Source organism: Physella acuta, unplaced genomic scaffold (assembly GCF_028476545.2).
Source record: "Physella acuta isolate Inbredline_101_S28 unplaced genomic scaffold, ASM2847654v3 ptg000674l, whole genome shotgun sequence".
Classification (NCBI taxonomy): Eukaryota; Metazoa; Mollusca; class Gastropoda; family Physidae; genus Physella; species Physella acuta.
The window spans coordinates 382,462-402,340 of NW_026732193.1; the positions used below are offsets into that span (position 1 = coordinate 382,462).

General features: G+C 30.3%; 1 protein-coding gene across 1 annotated transcript; it reads right to left on the bottom strand.

Annotated features, from left to right (window-relative positions):
• Positions 1–4,142: 4,142 nt before the first annotated feature.
• On the bottom strand, positions 4,143–17,629 carry LOC131949102 (uncharacterized). The gene is made up of 13 exons (XM_059310862.1): positions 17,596–17,629; positions 17,025–17,060; positions 16,718–16,786; positions 15,645–15,654; positions 12,522–12,547; positions 12,243–12,255; positions 12,098–12,129; positions 11,382–11,409; positions 11,149–11,171; positions 10,183–10,222; positions 9,682–9,710; positions 9,389–9,417; positions 4,143–5,276 (listed from the first exon to the last, which is right to left on the bottom strand). The coding sequence occupies exons 1-13, from the start codon at positions 17,627–17,629 to the stop codon at positions 5,217–5,219; spliced, it is 429 nt and encodes a 142-aa protein (XP_059166845.1). The 3' UTR covers positions 4,143–5,216.
• Positions 17,630–19,879: the final 2,250 nt, after the last annotated feature.

Here is a 19,879-nt window from a genome sequence, read left to right on the forward strand (position 1 = left end):
TGGAAAAAAAATCCACAAAATCTTAAGATTTTAAAACTTTATTTAAGCTTATAAGCAATTTACAGTAATTTCTTCAAAGGGAATGGCCTATACCAGGGGTCTGCAACCTGCGGCTCGTGAGCCGCATGCGGCTCTTTTGATGTCAAGATGCGGCTCTTCAGTTCCATGCACAAACATTAATAATTATATTATTTCATTTTCAAAACTCATAAAAATATTATACTGTAAAGAAAAACAACATTAAACAGGATAAAAACACTCATTAGAGAACATTGAGAGTAGGTGAGGTAGAAAGTATACGGACAGCAGCTTGAGCACCATATTTAACACTACTTATTTCAAATAAAAAATCAAATTTATTTACCTAGTCCTTGTCAAATACCAAAATATTGAGAAAAAAATAATGTTAGTGGCTCTTTAAAAACTGGAAAATTTTATAAATTGTAATTTTTGGCTCTTCCGTCTCAAAAGGTTGCCGACCCCTGGCCTATACAATATACAATTGCTACAGTATTGACATGTGTGCAGAATAAACTAATTGCTGACAGTCTTTCTTCACTAAAGCTCAAGCTTAGTAACCAACCTTTACATAGCATGGATGCACACATCAAAAACATAATATTGTACACATATGTTTTTGAAGATGTCAACTCACTCTTCTGCTTAGCTAACCTATATACATTCCAGAACTCTCCTAAAATTCTAAGAATTATATCTAAAAAAAAAAACAATGCCATTCCCTTAGTGATATTTTTAAAAAGTTATAAATAATGCGTTAACAAATATTATTAAACATGCAAATGCAATTAAATACACTAATCAATATAGATTGTTACAAAAGAGTTTTGACTTCAACTAAGCTCAACTATTACAAATGTTCATGTCTAACAAAAAGTATTATTTAAGAATAAGATTTGTCCTGCTTAGTCTGACAAAGCGCAAACAAAGTTAATTCACTTCAACATTAAAGCAGAAGAAATCCAGCTGAAACTGCTAGCCAAACAATTAAAAAAAACATTTATTTTATTTTTATGCTTTTTCAGGCTGTATGTAATTAAATTATATGTATTATTTTAAATATTTGCTACATTATTTAGAAAAAATATATTATGCATTTACAAATCACATAATTGGTATTCCATAAATGATTGCTCAATTTAAAAGGTAAATTTTAATTTACAGATATAATATATAATAAATGCTTCTTACAACAATGGAATGTAGAAAAACATGTGGAGAACAAAAAAATAAAAGAAATGAAGTTTTATTATAAAGCTATGCCACAGCTTTAGGAAAAATCATTTGTATTTAATTTGAATTTAACTTTGTTAGGTAATCTGAACAAACATCACAAAAAATGCTAATTTCTTTTAATATCTGTAAGATACTATAACAATAGAATCATCTATTCAAACAGTTCTATTTCTCTAATCTTCCTGTTACATAAGATATAAACTTTACTATGTACATAACATATTTATCAATACTAATATTTATTAATTTAAAAAATTAATTATTGGTTACATAAAGACGAAAAACTAAATAAATCTGCCAATTAAATGATAAATATTGAAATTTCATAGTCTTTATATATATATATATATATATATATATATATATATACTTTTTAGTGTGTTTACAAGTACTCAATACAGCATTTAAAACATTATCATCCATTATATAAAACACACAAAAAATTATTTTTAAATAATGGATGAGAAGATGAAAGTTTTTTGTGTGGAGCAAATATTGACGGAGTATGAAAGTGTCCATCTTGTCATGTTGGAAGTGTATTTTCCCACGTTTTCTTTAACTTGCTTTCTCTGTGTCTGTGTTTCTGTGTTTGTCTTTCCAATCAAATCTTGCGATCGAAATTTCTGGCACTTCCCAGTTAGCTGGGGCGCTGAAATTTTCAGGGAAGCTTTCTTTTGGATGACCATTGAATATTCAATTGTTATTATTACTAAATTGATCAATGGAAACATTTTATTGAGCATTTTAGACCGCTATATAATCTATATATATAATTCTCCTCTGCGAGCCATTAGAAAAAAAACAAGCGACGCGTACCTCGCGCGCAGTGAAGCGAACGATCCCACATCGCCACAGGCTTAGGGGCAGATAATTTAGTTTGAACCAAGTTTAAACTTACAGGAGGTAGGCCAGTTTGGGGGAGACGATATGGTCGAGTGGTTGGGCACACGATTGCTATCCCACTCGACACGGGTTCAAATCTATGTGTTAACACAACGTTTTTACGAGTTGTCTTTTTACGAGTTGTCTTTTTACGAGTTGTCTTTTTACGAGTTGTCTTTTTACGAGTTGTCTTTTTACGAGTTGTCTTTTTACGAGTTGTCTTTTTACGAGTTGTCTTTTTACGAGTTGTCTTTTTACGAGTTGTCTTTTTACGAGTTGTCTTTTTACGAGTTGTCTTTTTACGAGTTGTCTTTTTACGAGTTGTCTTTTTACGAGTTGTCTTTTTACGAGTTGTCTTTTTACGAGTTGTCTTTTTACGAGTTGTCTTTTTACGAGTTGTCTTCGTTTACCCAAAAAAAGTGAAAAGATAAAATCGATAGCAAGATTTTAATGCAAACAAACAAAGACTAAAAAGTAGAAAATAATAATCATTAAAAAAGTTTTAAAAAACCCACGTTTTCTGATTGAACTAAAAAGTAGAAAATAAACGCTATACATCACAATAATGCAAGCGATCACTCTACTATAAGCGATCAAAAACGTGGGGCGCCGTGATTTTCTTACAGTTTCTAATACTGTTGACTCTCTACAAGCTCCCTAATAAAAGTCAATAGTATTATCTAATCAATAGTAATATAACTTTTACTTCGGCGCCCCACGTTTTTGATCGCTTATAGTAGAGTGATCGCTTGCATTATTGTGATGTATAGCGTTTATTTTCTACTTTTTAGTTCAATCAGAAAACGTGGGTTTTTTAAAACTTTTTTAATGATTATTATTCATGCCTATAGATTCAAGAAGTGAATGAGTAATCAGAAAAGTTTCAGACCAGTTTGGGAAGTCAAACTTAAAGGTTGAGTGAATTTTGAAGTAAGGCTGGAGCTGTCAATAAATCCGAAGCTCCACGGATCATTTTGATCCTTTTGTTTTGAACATTGTGACCTATGAAGTAGCTGCGCACGGATTGAATTGTAAAGTTAAGCTTTTTCATTAAATGATGGTGTTTTACACTGGAAAAACTATAAACTCACACTGGTTTTATCTGCCAGACCTATCACAGCAGCTGGGTAACAATCACTCATATCATTCCATAAAAAATATAGCTGACATAAAGATTGTAAATTACTAAACTTACTATAGGAATAGGAATCAACTAATGTTTTTTTATTTATTCATGTAAATGAATGAATATTGATTATTAAGAATAGGAAATAACACTTTTTTTTTAAATCATAGGTTTTAATAACAAGCTTTTATGCAATAATGCACTAATAAGGAGAAAATAAATTATTTTCTTTTAACATATAATTTAAATATCTAAAAATAAAAGCTTGGATCACTATTTTATGTATTGAATACTTTTACTAGAATTTAGAAAGCCACGCACTTTTAGTTCCCATTAAGTACATATTTAAAGAAAATCATTTATTTTCTTTTTTTAGTGCATTATTACATAAAAAACATTTTTTTGTGAATTTTTTGTTCAATACTTTAAAAATTTTAATATAATGTGATTGAATGAATAAAAATAATGTACATATTATAGCATAGTAAATAGTACTTAATAATATAGGAAAAATTTTAATTAATTCTTTAAAAATTAATTAAGCATCCAATTAAGTTAAATTTGATGACAACTTGCATTGTTTTAAGCTTTTAACCAACGTGCGATGTTTAAGAGAAATTGGTTGGAAGTTGACATTTTTCTTGGCAATTTTGATCCATGAATACAGATAGAGGAAGCAAGTTAAATAAAATAAAAAATAACTTAAAATAAAAGCTTGGGTCACTATTTTATGTATTGAATACTTTTACTAGAATTTAGTAAGCCACACACACTTTTAGTTTTAGTTCTCATAAAGTACATATTTAAAGAACATTTTTTTTTTCTTTTTTTAGTGCATTATAACATTAAAAACATTTTTTTTTAATTTTTTTTTTCAATACTTTAAAAATTTTAATATAATGTGATTGAATGAATAAAAATAATGTACATATTATAGCATAGTAAATAGTACTTAAGAATATAGGAAATTTTAATTAAATCTTTAAAAATTAATTAAGCATCCAATTAAGTTAAATTTGATGACTACTTGCATTGTTTTAAGCTTTTAACCAACATGCGATGTTTAAGAGAAATTGGTTGGAAGTTGACATTTTTCTTGGCAATTTTGATCCATGAATACAGATAGAGGAAGCAAGTTAAATAAAAGCTTGTAATAAAAGTTATTACAATAGAGGCCTATATCCTTTAAATTTGTAACATATCACTGAAAATAATATACTGTATTGACAAAGAGTAATCCATTTCTTGCATGGAAATATTTATGATGACAACATTGACAATGATAACTAGCTTTCTAAACATTGAAAGGAGCCTTATTATTCATTAATATTTAAGCAATATCTAAATTACTAGATAATTTCATTGCACATCTCTCCCCTAAACCTTGATATAGGCCTACAACTTTAGGGGTTGGGGCAGCACATCTGGTGGAACCAGGGTAATACAGATGGTAGATAAGTTTGTGACAAAATTGCTTTTTTTAGAGGCACAAAGTTCTTTGAATACGATTTATTAAAATATGATATAGAGTTGTTCAATTTTGCATCTGGTTTGAAACCAGAAATAATGTACAACTTCTGTATACTAGAAATTTATCGAATCCCGAAAGAAACTTACGCATAAGATGCAACACTTCTATATGAAATTTTGTCTATCTTACTGAAATGATACTCAAGTTGTCATGTTCACATCCGCCACCAAGATTGCAAAACTGGGTTTTTCCAAATCATGTAGGTGTAAAGTATTTTTTTTCCCACAATTACAACCCTTCACCCTATACTCCCTATATGAGATATTACCATCCATTTTTCAGTGTGTCTACATTTAAACATCCCACTTTATCTTCTACTAGAATGCAGCCTGCACATATACAATTATACAATATAGCTAGATGGTGCATCTTTAATTTGCATGCATAGTGCTAGTTTAAAAGGTCCAAAAATCACACATAAAACTATATGTCTTGATCATCGTTTGTGGATGTTGTTCCAGGGTAAGGTTTCCCAGATTGACGCTGCCAGATACAATACAAAAAACAGATTATATGACTGTCATTTTAAAGTAATTTACAAAATATCTTGGATATCCTTTTTATTACACATTTAAAAATGGAAAGCACTTTTCTAGGCAAAGTATATAATAGGAATTAGAGAAGTTTAAAAAGTGTATGTGAAAAGATGAATAAAGAGTAAAAATGAATTATATGTAACTATTTGTAAACATTTTTCAAAATCAAAATATCTGAAAAGGAAAAAACATGAATAACAAACAACAAAAGAAAGGTAATGCTAAATAAAAGATATAGCAATAATTTCCAAAATGGGCGGTAGAAGCAAAATATAAATTGTAAAACTGATATAATAGAATTAGATATATATTTAAACAGCAAATTGTAAAACCCAGCTTTCTTTGCAATATTTCTAAGAATGACCCTCCTCTTACTTAATTCACAGCTACTACCAGGTGATTTCTTAAATAAGATATCTATGAAAATCACATAATCTTAGAAACAATTAGAAGCCTAGCATTTGTTTAAGGAAAAGCATACTTAAGCTCAGTATTTAACAGCTTTGTTGGTCCCCTTTTAAGCTTTCCACACAATGCTAAACAGGGAAACATGTAAAGTGTATTCCCTTATTCACAATATAACATACAGTGTTATAAAAATGAGCTCTCCTATCTATTTGTTTACTTGTAATTATAAAAATGGAAATTAAATCCAAAGGAAAATCAAGCTAACAATGTTGTTGTGAATACATTTGTGAGAGTAGATAGGAAAGCTATGATGCCATATGTCAAGGAAAAGCCAACTATTTTTTAATATGATCTGTTGCCAAGCAGTTAGAGATGGCTGCTGTGGAAATTAAAGGCTATGAAATTATGTATATCATGGTTCCGTCTCTTAAGTGTTCACTGTGTCTTCCCTGATGCATAGTTGATGTGTACATGTAGTCAGTTAAGGAAACATAGAGTCAGAGACATGATGTGTCGTCTTAGCTGTCTGTATATAAAAATAAAGTACTAGAGTTAACTCAAAGATCTGTCTGTTTAACTAATGTACCAGTATAAACAGTATATACAAGACAAATGTCATAAAATAGATTTATAATATCAATATTATTACAATAAATTAAGGTTCTGATGCTCATTTAGTTCTAGGTCTACACAAAGCGACTAAGTGTAAGTAATAGGTGCTGGTCTAGCATGAAGTTTAAAATATAGGGTGTAATTTCAGTTTAGAAAATTTATATTGGTCTGTATTATCTAGGTTTAGCATCTAAATGTAGAAAATACATCTTGGTTGTAGATGTTGGTTTTGCCTTAGTAGGATCAGGTTCATTTTTGACACACTGGTGCTTTGTAACACTCTTTGTGTGAACTTTCTGGCTAAATTAAACTCTAAAATGTTTTCAATTTTTACAAGCTTTTATGTAACAATGCACTAAAAGTAGAAAATAAATTTCTTTAAATATATAATAATGCACTACTATTTATATAAATAATAAGAAAAGAGTGGGTCACTATAGTATATATTGGATACTTTTAATAATAATTTGGAAGCGACCCAAGCTTTTCTTTATTGTTATTTAAATAACAGCGTATTATTATATATTTAAAGAAACGTATATTAAAATTTTCTTCTTTTTAGGGCATTATTACATAAAATAAAAGCTTGTAATAAAAACATTTTTTATGAAAAATTTTTTTCAAATATTTATATTGACAATATCGGCGACCTCATTTCTGCCATTTTTAGGTCTCATTATTTAAATATTTTGCTCTGCGTTCAGCACCGTTACTTTTTAGTTTATTATTAATAGACTTCTAAATTTTTCTATTTAGAATTTATTTAATATTCTGAAATAATAACATGTATGGGGATATAATAAATTAGATATTTTCATAATTTAAAATGCTGCTATTACTATAGTTCAGGTTTTACTTTTTAATTTTTTTAAAGACCTTCAAAGCTGCTTTTTTTTATTATATATCACTACTTAAGACCTCATTACTTAATTTAAGAGTGGTTGAGGTTGTTGTGAGGATTGGTTTATGTTTATGTTCATATTTTAGGTTGTGGTGAGGGTTAGGGTTTTGTGTTTATTTTGTGATTTGGTTTGTGCTTGCATTTGTGTTTGCATTATGTTTGTAGTTGTGACCGTGTTTGTGTTTGCATTAGCATTTGGATACAGACATTTAAATGGAAAAATAATATATTTCCTAAACCAGGGCAATGGCGGGTATTTACTGCTTAATACAAGTCACAGTCCTTTACAGATAGGTTTTTCACAGAGGCCAGTGCAGGGCACAGCCCGGGATGGCTAGTATATATATAAAATATACATATATATATATACACACACATTCATATATATACACACTCATATATATATATATATATATATATATATATATATATATATATATATATATATATATATATATATATATATATATATATATTTATTTATTTATTTATTTATTTATTTATTTATTTATTTATGTACACATATATTTATAATTGTTTGCTATTCGTACGACAATCATTTCAATTTACCTAACCAACAGAAAATCATGGTACCATTTTGAAATTATTATGAATGATGAAATCTATGGGCTGACAAAAGAAATTGTGGAATCAATCATAAAAAGAAAAGCATTAATCAAGTAAATTTTATGTTTTGTCACTGATTGATGTAGTGTTTGGCTCTCTTTCTAAAATTGTGAAACAAATATCAGTTTGTAGTCAAAGTTAGCTAAAGCTTATCTGGAAAAAATTACCATGATACTAACTAACCAACCAGGTAGATATAGCATTAGACTAGCTTTAGACATAGTTTTTAAAATACCAGTACCTCCATTTTCAATTATCTTTTTTTTCTTCAGAACTATTTAACATTGTTAAGCTTCTACTAAATTTATACACACACATTTTTCTATCTTAAATTGATTTTTGCATCTTTGCTTTCAGAAGACAGAAAAGTACACAGATCGAAGATCTTAAAAAGTAGTTCAGTTTCATAGAGATGGAGTTTGTCATTATTATGAAGAAATGATATGATACAGATTAGCGTTAACTTTTTGGTTAACTATTATTAAAACTGAAATAATTGTGGGCTAAGATTGGTCAACTCTATCAGTTTTATAAGATAAAAACACCATGCTTTGAATAAGCAGTAGGCTAAGCCTACATGCATTGGCAGGGCCTCACACTTCAAGCTAGATGTTCTTCATGGCTTTTCTGACATATTCTGGCTTTTTTGTCTATATCCTGGAAAAAATGCACTAGAGCCAAAAGTATGTTATTTACAACATTAAGCTTGACAATTATGTCAGAAGAATTAATCATTTTGTGACCAGCAGGGTTATACAATGACATATAGATGTACACAAACCAACAGATTAGTGCTAAACATATTACCTCCATACCCTTTAGTACTTTTTTGCTTCACCGGTGGTACTATTTGGACCCCTAAGCAGGTAATTAGTGCTGTTTTTAAAAATGTCTTAATTACTGTGCTCTTAATAATTACCGATAAATACCATACTATTTTGGTCTAGTTTACATTATAAAATTTTTTTTGACTTGAAGTTTTATTTTAATTTAATTTATTTTCTTAGGAGTTTTAATTTCTACCCACTTACTATATCTCTGTATAATTTTATTCAGGTGCTATGTTCATATATTTATAAACATATATATAAATAAATAAATAGATGGATAGATCGATACAAAAATCTTCTCTTCTCGTATACGGTCATTACTGGCTCAAGCTATTGCTCATAAGCCAGGCCAACTAGAAACAGGGTTAAGATTGAGCATTTATCTCACCCATGTTCCCAGCCGATAGACATGTGGGTTTCCGCGAAAAATTTTCTTCCTCCCCCAATGCATTACACCAACTGGTTTGGACATTAGAGCAGTTCTGTCTAAGGACAACCTACGACTGCAAGCACAAGATCCGAACTCATGACTTTTGGGTTAGCGGGCACGTAATCTACTGCTAGACCATGCCATCCCCTGGATGAGATGGATTGATGGGATGGGATGGATGGATGGATAGATAACCAGATTGATGACATTGTATCTTTGGACCTCCAAAAATATTTGTAAATATTACTTACTGGGAGTAGGCCTGTTCGGCAATCAGTTTCTATTTTGAGAGAGAGAAAAAAATTGGTTAGTAGTATGTTTAATCACACAACAGATTACCTGTCAAAAGTTTAAATTTACCTAAAGCATTAAATAATAACTATTTATACATTACTGACACAATTTTGCTTAAAGCAAATGTTTTCAGTTTTAATGGGTTTTTTTTTAAATTATATTTTATGTTAATTTTATGCAGATTTGTATTTACAGGCTTTAATATTCATTTTGACACTGAAAAACTTCCTAAAGTAGACATAATACTTACCAGATATTGTAGACTCTTTATATGAGCTCCTGTAAATAGATAAGTAGAAATTAACTCGTTTATGTCCATAAAAGCAAAAGAAATGTATAATTACTCCTAAGTATCTATTTAAGACAATCCAATTTCTCTCAAGTTATGGTATCCACAACTAGCACTATAGGTTCAACAAGAAATAAAAATTGTCTATACTAATTTAATAAAACATTATTTTATCTAGAATAGTATGTTTTGTTAAAATGAAAAGCTAAAATATAATATTTTCTTTAATAATATCAGGATTTATACTTGTTTATTAAGCACTTCAATTGTTTTATCATTAATTATAAGTTATTATATTAAAAAATATTTAAGAATGCATTTAAATTTCTAATCTTAAGTTGTCTTCATTTTTAGTATAAATTTTGTATGTGTACCATTTGGAAAACCTGTAATGATGTTTATCAACTTACAATTTTATGTGTATTAAATACATTAAAAAAAAAGAACAAAGGGATAACTTACATAGGTCTAATTGCCTTTGAACCAGAAGTACTCTCATCCTCTAAAAGTTAAAAGTAATGAACAATTATAATTAATCAGCAAGATAGTTTAAATTTCATGTGTTAAATTAAATGTCAACAGAACATAAATATATTGCTCACATGAGACATAAATGAAATATGTTTGGAACAATCTCAAGGATTTAATTGAATATCATCTTTAAATTAGAAAGACAAAACTGATTAATCCCTCAATTTATTATTAGTAAATGAAAATATACTCCACACCTAATGTATAGTTAGAAATGATAACAAGGAGTTTGCAACCTTACAAAGTCTAATGCAACAGAAGTTGAAATTAGTATACTGTAATAAATGATTGCTCATATCATTGTAGGTGTTTACAGATCAAACATGACAGCACTCTCTTAACTCAATCTGTCCCATGAGCAGCAAGATGCGGTTTGGGCCAGCTTCACCGTAGGCTGCCAGTGAGCCGCAAGGTACGGCTTGACACCGCTAGTGTTTGTTTCTTTAACAAGTCATTTAACATGTAATCAACTTACATTCTTAAATATAACTCACAATTATCTTCATTTACTACTATAGAAATTTCATTTCTGTTCATTTTGATGTATAATACATAAATCTGGTTAGAAAAAACATAGGAGCTATAATTGTCTAAGTAAGTGAGGGCTGTATAAAAAATTGGGTCACGGAAATAATAAGGTGGAAACGACTCTGGAATATAAAGAGTTAAGTATAAGTAACCTTGCATGTTATGAGTTACTTTTTGTTTTCTGATAGAAACTTTTTTTATGAACCTATTCAGAGCATTTTATTTTGTAACTTTGACAACTGTACTAATATTATTAATGACAAAATTTCATTTACTTGCAAATAATTAAACACTTTATTACACATTTGTATATAAAGAGGGCTTTAAATTTAATAATTTTAAAATAGGTTTAAATATTTCCAAACTTACCTTCGGCTATTTCAATTGTTGTGCTGTCAAAAATAGATACAGATACATTGTTGTGCTATAGATATAGCAAGAGTAATCACTTGCACTATTATTCATGTGATTAATATCATGTAAAAAATTAATCTAAGATAATTTAGAAAATTAAACTTTTCTCTCTTAAGTGTTATGTTTCTTTTTAAATTTTATACTAATTATTTAATACAAGAATTCAAAACATTTTAAAAATTACTCACTTGCGTGTTGCTTTTTTAGATTCATATTCTGCAATTAAAAAAAAATATTTTTACACATTTGAGAATATTGTCGAATTAAGACACTGGGTAGTCATGGTTTTTGACTTAAGCAAAATAAAACAAGTGTTAGCTGGCGATACATTTATTCCAAATATAAAAAGTGGGTCACTGACTCTTAAGGGTTTTTATTACACTGTTGCACAATCAATGTAAAAACAAGTCGCATGAGAATGTAAAGATTTTGAGCCTTCTATTTTCTTAACTTTGACTGTGCATAATTCAGCAGCTTCCAATGTCTTTTTTGAAAACTCTTTTGTCCATTAGAAGGATAGCATGGATACCCCTCTGCCTGCACCTAACTAAAATGTCATCATTTCATGTGGTTTTTTTAAATTACTTTCCATTATTTAAATTTAATATAGATATCCAGGCCAATTATGATTTTCACAAACTCTTACACCATGTATATATAGTTAACAGAATATAAATGCCTAACATTTAGGATTTCTTGTATTGTTATGCTTTTGACCTTATTACTTATTGTCCAAAGATGCAAACAATTCAAACAAAATGGCAGATTATCGGCTGTTAAGAAGAGGCATTTGTGTTAGATAAGTTTAAATATGTATTCAGTTAAGATTATTTTTAGAAGTTGCAGTACAAATATATCATGTAGATGTATCTGACTAATCCAATTTTTTTTTTAGAAATCTTACCTTGAAACTTTTGATGCTGATCAATGTTTGCTCTGTAAATAACAAATAAAATATTAAAATTTAATTTACTTTTTAAATTGAAGTTATTTTAAAAGTTTTAGTCTAAGATATTTTAAAAGACATACTGGAAAAACAAAATACTTACTGGTTAGCTGCACCTATTATAAAATAAAAGTAAAGTTAATTATTTTGCTGCTTTTTTGTTAAAGAAATAAATCTAAATTATGAAACCAAAACTATCTGAACCACATTTAGGACAAAAAATACGAAAATGTGTGCTTTTAGGTATAAACTATATAAAAAAAAAACACCAATAATTTACTTTTTAAAATTATGAAACAAAAAGTAATTGTTAAATCAAGACAAAATTATATTAATGGTACATTATTGAAAAGTTATAACAATATTCTAAAAAGCAACTTACTAAGTTGTCTTAACAAATCTCTTTCTCTGTAATGAGAAATTTATTTCCAAAAGTTACAATGAGCCATTGAATCAAAATAGACTACAGTAAGTTGTTTTAAGAAAGGTTTTCTTAACAAAAAAATAAAGCTGTAGCAAGCCGAACTGCTATGCTGCAGTCCAGATGCTTAGTGGCTAATGTAAATAGAAAGGATATACATCAAACTGGTGAGTAGATAAATAGCTTAACACTTAAAAAAGAAATCAATTATATTTGTGTATAATGTACTATTCTTCTTGTTAGTGTTGTTAACAAATGACGTGACTAATTCTCTGTAGTTAAAAGTTACATTTCTCTCAACTTTAAAGGTGAGATCAGACACTTTTAGTAGTACCTCCTCCTCCCCCCCCCCCCCCCCCCGAAGAGATGCCTGGAAGAAACTGAGTGGAAGGCGATACTGTTTGGCTGAAATTTTAAGAGCTTAAGAAAATGGTAACCGGCTTTACATAATTTTTCTTAAAATCAATTTTACAATGTAAGATTAGAGAGCATAAAAAACTGACAATAGGATAAGTGAAGTAGCAAAGTTGGGTGTCACCCGGTGCGGCACTTAAAGGTGTCACCCCCACCCCACCCCCGTAATTTTTTTAATATATATTTATATTTTATATATATTTACACTTATACTTATATATACATATATATATGCATGTACTAGACATACTGCCTAGCTTTGCAAATGGGATGTTTGAAATGCTGCTTTGATAAATGCAAGGGGAAGCTATGTGTTTTGACTGTTAGAAATTAAAATGTATCCAATATTATTGCTGTGATTTTTATGTTGTGTATTCACGCACTTTAAAGTATAAGTGCTATATCAAACAGCTGATCTTTGATTACTGAAATGAACTGTATTCTTCGTGGATTTGACTAATGTAAAAAAATGTGTGAAATGAATCAGCAGCTTATAATCTATCTTTGGGTTTGTACTCATTTCTATAATATAAGCGGGGAAGGTGAGTGCCCTTGGTGCTACTTTATGCCCTATCTTCCATCCTTCTGTCAACTGTATAGTCACTTTCTCTTTATTTTTACTTTCTCTGATACTGAGTATAGATGAAGTATTGTATCGTGCAAAAAAAAATTGAGATTTTAAGAAGTCTCGAGTTTTACACCTCATTGAGTCGGAAAAACATAGTTTTGCAATTTTGTCCGTATGTCTGTGTGTGTGTGCCTTTGAACACGATAACTTGGGTACCTTTACAGCTAGATTGATAAAATTTCATATATAAGTATTATATCAAATTTGTAGTTCTGTATCAACTTTTCAACGATTTCCAATATCTGGAAATGGAACTTATTCTACTTTCAATTTTTAAAAAGCCCATAACTTGTGTCCTGTCTAAGAAAGATAAATGAAATTTCACATGTTAGTAAAAGATCTAATTCTCTGCCTTCTGTAAAATTTTGAGTAACTTCCATTGACCGAAAGTAGTAATTTATGCTATTTCTGATGTCTCAAAATATGCATGCGAATTTATAAAGTACTAATAATTTTCTCCACTATTATACACATTTTATTTGGCATTCACTTAGTGCGCAATTCTTTTTTCTAAGAAAGTTTAAGTAATTAAAAATCATGTCTAAGAAGGTTAACCGCCCCCTGAACGAAATGGAATTTATATAGAGAATATATACTTTTAACAGTGTCCCCTGTCCCCTTCCCCCCTCCCCCCCCCCCCCCCCAGAAAAAAGTCTGCAAGAAACACTTCTAATGCAGCAATTTTGTTCAAACTTTCCAGATACATTCCACTTTGATGTCAATACAGGTATATCTTTTATATTTTATTTAATTAGATATTTTATTAGTCATTAAAAATTTATAAAAGATTTCAAAACTAAGGGGAGATAACAACTTTAAACCACTCAATAGATTACTATATTCAATAACAGAAGGGGAGATAACTTATATCAACTAGCTAGACGTGATCACCCTACCAGTCTAGTGAGCTGTGGTTCACTAGAAAGTTTACAATCGTTGAGCCGGTTGATCTAACCAAGGCTAAGGTGCAGATAATAAAGTTTTTAAAATATTTTAAACTAAACAGGAGGTACATGATTTAGAACTTGTTGTCATCTTTAAAATATATAGGGCAGACAATCGTCTTTTAGATATTGCAAGCTACTGATGCTGTTTTAAGGCAAATATCTGTAGTCGTATTGATGTCATAAATTAGAAATCACTAAAAAGTAGAAAATAAAACAAATGTAAAAAAAAAACTTTAGTAACAACAAACTTTTGAATGCTCTGAAAATAAGAAAATAAAATCAATCTGCTTTCTTTCATAAAAGGTTTGGTCGCTCATGAGATCATTTACATATTTTAGCAACAAAAAATGTATGAAAGAAAACAATAATTAGTGCATTTAAACTTGTAACCATGAAGGTTTTTTATATTTGTTTTATCAATAGCATTTTTTTCCTCATAAACAAGTTATTTTTTACATTTTACAATTTCAATAAACCAATGTGATTATTTTTTCAACTTTAATTAAACTATTATGATCTATTTTCACTATTTGCAATTTAATAACTTCTAATCTTTTTCAGGATGGATATATTTTAGAAAATGTAACAGTTAAAAGCTTAACTGCAACTTTAACTTTTTAGTTCATGTGATGAACTTAGATAGGGTGTTTTGGAAATTTCGCTTCAAAAAACTAAACATCTGAGCCAAAATAATCATAATAAATTGAAAAATATCAAAATAATGTGTCTTGCAATCAAGTTGAGTTTCCATAAGATAAGTTACAGTTGTTTAAGCTTAGATTATGGATTCATTATAAATTGAAACTCTTGGAATGTAAAAATATTTTTTCAAAATGTAAGATTGGCACTACATACTGTAGGCCTATGGCATATAAACAAACCCTTCAAATACAATGATGTCAATGTTATTAAGTATAATTAAGGATCATTTACTTGTTAAACATGTAAGGTCAGGGCAGAAAGAAAGAAGAAATAAGAAACATAATCAGCCTTACTCCTGTTTTATTTTCCCGTCAACTGGCTGAATATCTAGTTTAGTATTTGTAATGATATTTAGTTACAGTTAAAATGTGTTATTGATTTTCTGTTACTTACCTTTTTTTGTCTGAATAAGAAAAAAAAACACAGTATTAGTTTCTGGAGAATACATATACACTGTAAAAAAAGTAACACTTTTAAATAAAGCTGGAATTTTGGTTTGAAATTAGTTTCATAATTTTTATTATTTTTTTTTGTTTTAAAAACTAGCTGTAGACTAATACATGTCAATACCACAGCAAATTTAAAAAGAAAGAAATTTTGTTAACTGTCAACTACATTTGGAAAATGCATTCTAATTTTCCCAAGAATTTTAAATTAGACACTCTTTAAAAAAAACTTGATTTAAAGACATTCTTTCACTAGTCCTCTCTTATTTCTGATATCACCCATACGAAACATTGCATTTGATGCTAATTCTGTTAGTTTAGCAGAATAGCAAAATAACAGATTTAACCTAATTGCATTATGCAACAAGTAAAAGACGTACTACTTTGAAACTACCAGAACCAGATCAATTGCACAAATAAAAGTATTATTTCAAAAGTTGTAGCAACATAATTTGATATAATATTAACTGTCTCCAAACAACATTAGATGAAGACATGCAAATACATTTCTAATTGTTTGCATTAATATAATAAAAATTGTTATATTTCTTTTTAAACGCTCGTCATCAAACTATAGTGTAGACCATTCCTGAGGTTTAACCAAAGTGTTTTTAATCAAATTATCTAGCTTTATTTATTTTTTTCCCATAAATTATGTGGTGTTTAAGCAACTAGCATAAAAAATGGTATACCTAGTATTTTTTAATGTTGATGTATCACAAAATAAAAACTGCCAGTTTGGTTAATAAATTTACATTAATGTTTAAAACTTTTTAACATAAAAATGTACACTGATAAATACATAAATTATAAAACTTTAAAAAAATTTAGACTAAAAATGTTTTTGAATTTCAGTATTTTTTATAAAACTGCATGTAGGCTAGTTAAACATTTTTTTGTCAAAATTCAATCAATTTTGTAAGAAGTAAATAAGGATATTTACTGAAATTTTATTTTAATTTAAAAACGTTTAAAGCTAGAAATCGTACAGAATAGATTTTATCATGAAAAGATACTTACAGACAATTACTATTATTACTAGTATTGAAACTATAATGGCACAAGCAGCAACAACACCACCAATTAGACCTGTTAAAAAAAGATACATTTTCTAAATAAATTAAATACAATGATGGTCATGACATCAATACAAATATGTGAGACAGAATACATAGTATGTGTGGAGAGAGTACGTTGAATATGGAATTGCTTTGTTGTGGTAGACTAATAGTGTAGTGCAAGAATGATGTTCTAAAATGCAGAAGACACAGTTGTGGTTAAACCACAAGTACCCCCTTAAAAATAGTTGATTGTAAATTTTACTCACTTGATTGATTTGATGAGGTGGGGCAAACATTTTTGGCTGCATAAAGAAGGCCACATTTAGTTATATTTTATATGCAAATTATTAACATGCTATAAAACATGGTTTATAAATTCAATTAGTTATATGTACTAAGCTTTGCTCCAGTGATAAAAAAAAGTAAATGAGTATAAACATGCAATCATTTTAGAAAAATAATAATTTAAAAGCATATAATGACCCCTAAAAAATGACATTTGAAAAGAGCATTACTAAAACTATATTCTGATCCTAAATATTAGCAAACACAACTCCTTAGCAAAATTTCATTAAATATCCTCAAACCAATATTGAAAATATTTTCTTTACAGTAACCCAAATTAATTTCTTAAACTTAAACAAAACAAATTCTTGAAATAAAATTTCTTTAAATTAGTACAACTCTGAACAATACTGGGTCCACCTTTTTATGATGACGTGCTCTTCAGTTCTTCTTCTTAATCCTCGTCACTCCCTGTGGAGTATAGGGCAGCAACAAATCTCCGCCATTCCACCCTGTCCTGGGCGAGCCACTTTAATTCATGCCAGGTCTTGCCAGTAGCCTGCACTTCTTCTTCCTCTCTCCCCATGTTCCTAGTGGTCTTCCTATCTTTTGCTTTCCAGGCGGAGTCCACTTCAGCGCTCTTCAGTTAGGCACTTTTTATTTTGGTCCTGTATATTAGTGGTTCACCCTTGCTTTGAGGTTGTCAGGTCGTATACTACTTGGAATGTTTTCTACTTAGGTCGAGTCATTTTTATTTTGACATTGTATAATTCCTTATATGGAATGATGGTGTAACACCTGGGGTTTTTCCACTGACTTATTAAGGTGTTTGAGACATAGAAATTTTCCATTAAAATCTGATTGAATGATTCTGATCAGATGATTATCCCAACCAATGGCGACATGAGTTGAGGATAACCTCCCCTGTCACAGAAGTCTATAATTGCACTGCACACTCGCAACACGAGGCAGTTTATCTTGACCTGGCAGTCTACGAGGCAGTTTTACCTTAGTCAGGCAGCCGTCCATATTGTCCGGCTATAGACTCTGACCATTTGAACGTGAGAGTACTTAAGACCTGTGTGTGCCTTGCTTTCTTAAAGTGATTTAGTCTTCTAGTTTAATATTACTTGTCGCTCAGTAATTCTAGAAACTACAGCAGTGTTGTGTGGCCTGTAGCTGTTCTTTAGACAGTGTAGAAATCTGTGATAGTGTTTTTTCCTACATTGTGTAAGTTGGTTTTTGATATTTTATACATTAAATATTTTATTTAGTTCAACCTTGTGTTCTGCCACTTCTGAGTTCGCTGATTAAAAGGTCGTATGTAGATTGGATGAGTGTTAATTACAATAGTATCACTAGCTTCCCTAGACATTAAATTCGAGCCCTAGTGGTCATTGTGTTAAGTGTTCATCCACTTAGGCCGTAAGGCATTTGCATATGACCCCGAAAAAAGAATCCGGGGACGTTCTCCTTCTATTTGGCTGATAGATAGGTTAACGTTACAAAGTGGGGGCTCGTCCGGGATTTAATCTGTCGTTCCAGTTGTTGGTTATATCAGTTGAATACTAAGGTTAGTTGGATTTAGTTGTTTTTATATCCAGTAGCGCAGTGTCCTTACAACGCGCGCAAGCATAGAGTTATCTAGGTCAATAGCCAGACGTGTTGTCCTAGATTGAAGAGGTCAAGTACACGGCCCAACGCTGTGTGTTAAGTTAGTGAACCTAGGCTTGTTGTGATTTGAAAGTTAGTGTTATGGAGTCTTTTTTGGCCAATCCTACTTTTGAAGAGGTCGAAAAGTTGAGTAGAAAAGTTTTGGTTAGTGTAGTTAAGGAATTGAAATTGGATTATTCTGTTACGCAGAAGTCAGAGGTGTTGAGAGATAAAATTGTTGTTCATTTCATTAATGAAGGGGTATTTGATGAAAGTTTGTTAGCTGGTGTGTTACTCCGCGAGGAGAAAGTTGCTTTAGAGAAGGCATTAAAAGAACAGGAGTTGGAAGTTAAAATTGCTTTAGATAGGAGGAGGTTGGAATCAGAATTTGGTCAAGTTAGTGATGTTACTTCTCTGGTAGATCCAAAAAAGTTGTCGGTAGGGCAAGTGATTGCCAAATTTGGGAAATTAGTTCCTAAATTTGATGAAACAGATTTGGTCGTTTTCTTTAACTCATTTGAGAGTTTAGCGAAGACATGTGAATGGCCCGAATCTTCCATTACTGCTTTATTGAGCTCTGTCCTTACTGGGAAAGCTGCAAAAACATACCAGGCACTCTCTCACGACGTTCAAAATAACTATAGTTTGGTCAAGACTGCCATTTTAAAGGCCTACGCACTGACGCCCGAGGCCTATCGGACAAAATTCCGAACACTCCGCAAGTTACCCACACAATCATATGTGGAATTTCTCTTTGAAAAGGAGAAAATATTTTCAAGGTGGCTACACTCGGAGGAAGTTTCTGAGTTTGAGAAACTCAGGTCACTTATCCTAAGGGAAGAATTCCTATCGTCCCTGCCTGAAGAGATACGACTACACATACTGGATAACAAGATAACCGATATCCAGAAGGCTGCTGAGTCGGCTGACACATATATGTTGGTGCATAAGAAACCACCAGTGTCAGGAAACCGCCTCAACCCCGTTCTTCCCCTTTTTGGCAGCAATCATTCTGTTGGCCAACGTTTGAAGGCATCACAGTCCAGAGAGAAACCAAGATCAACTCTCCATCGTCGAGCAGTATGCCAGTTCTGCAAAAGACCTGGTCATCTTGTCAAAGACTGTTACAAACGTCGTCAATATAACAGAGAGGTGGTGCGTACTTCCGCGCACTATGCTCTAT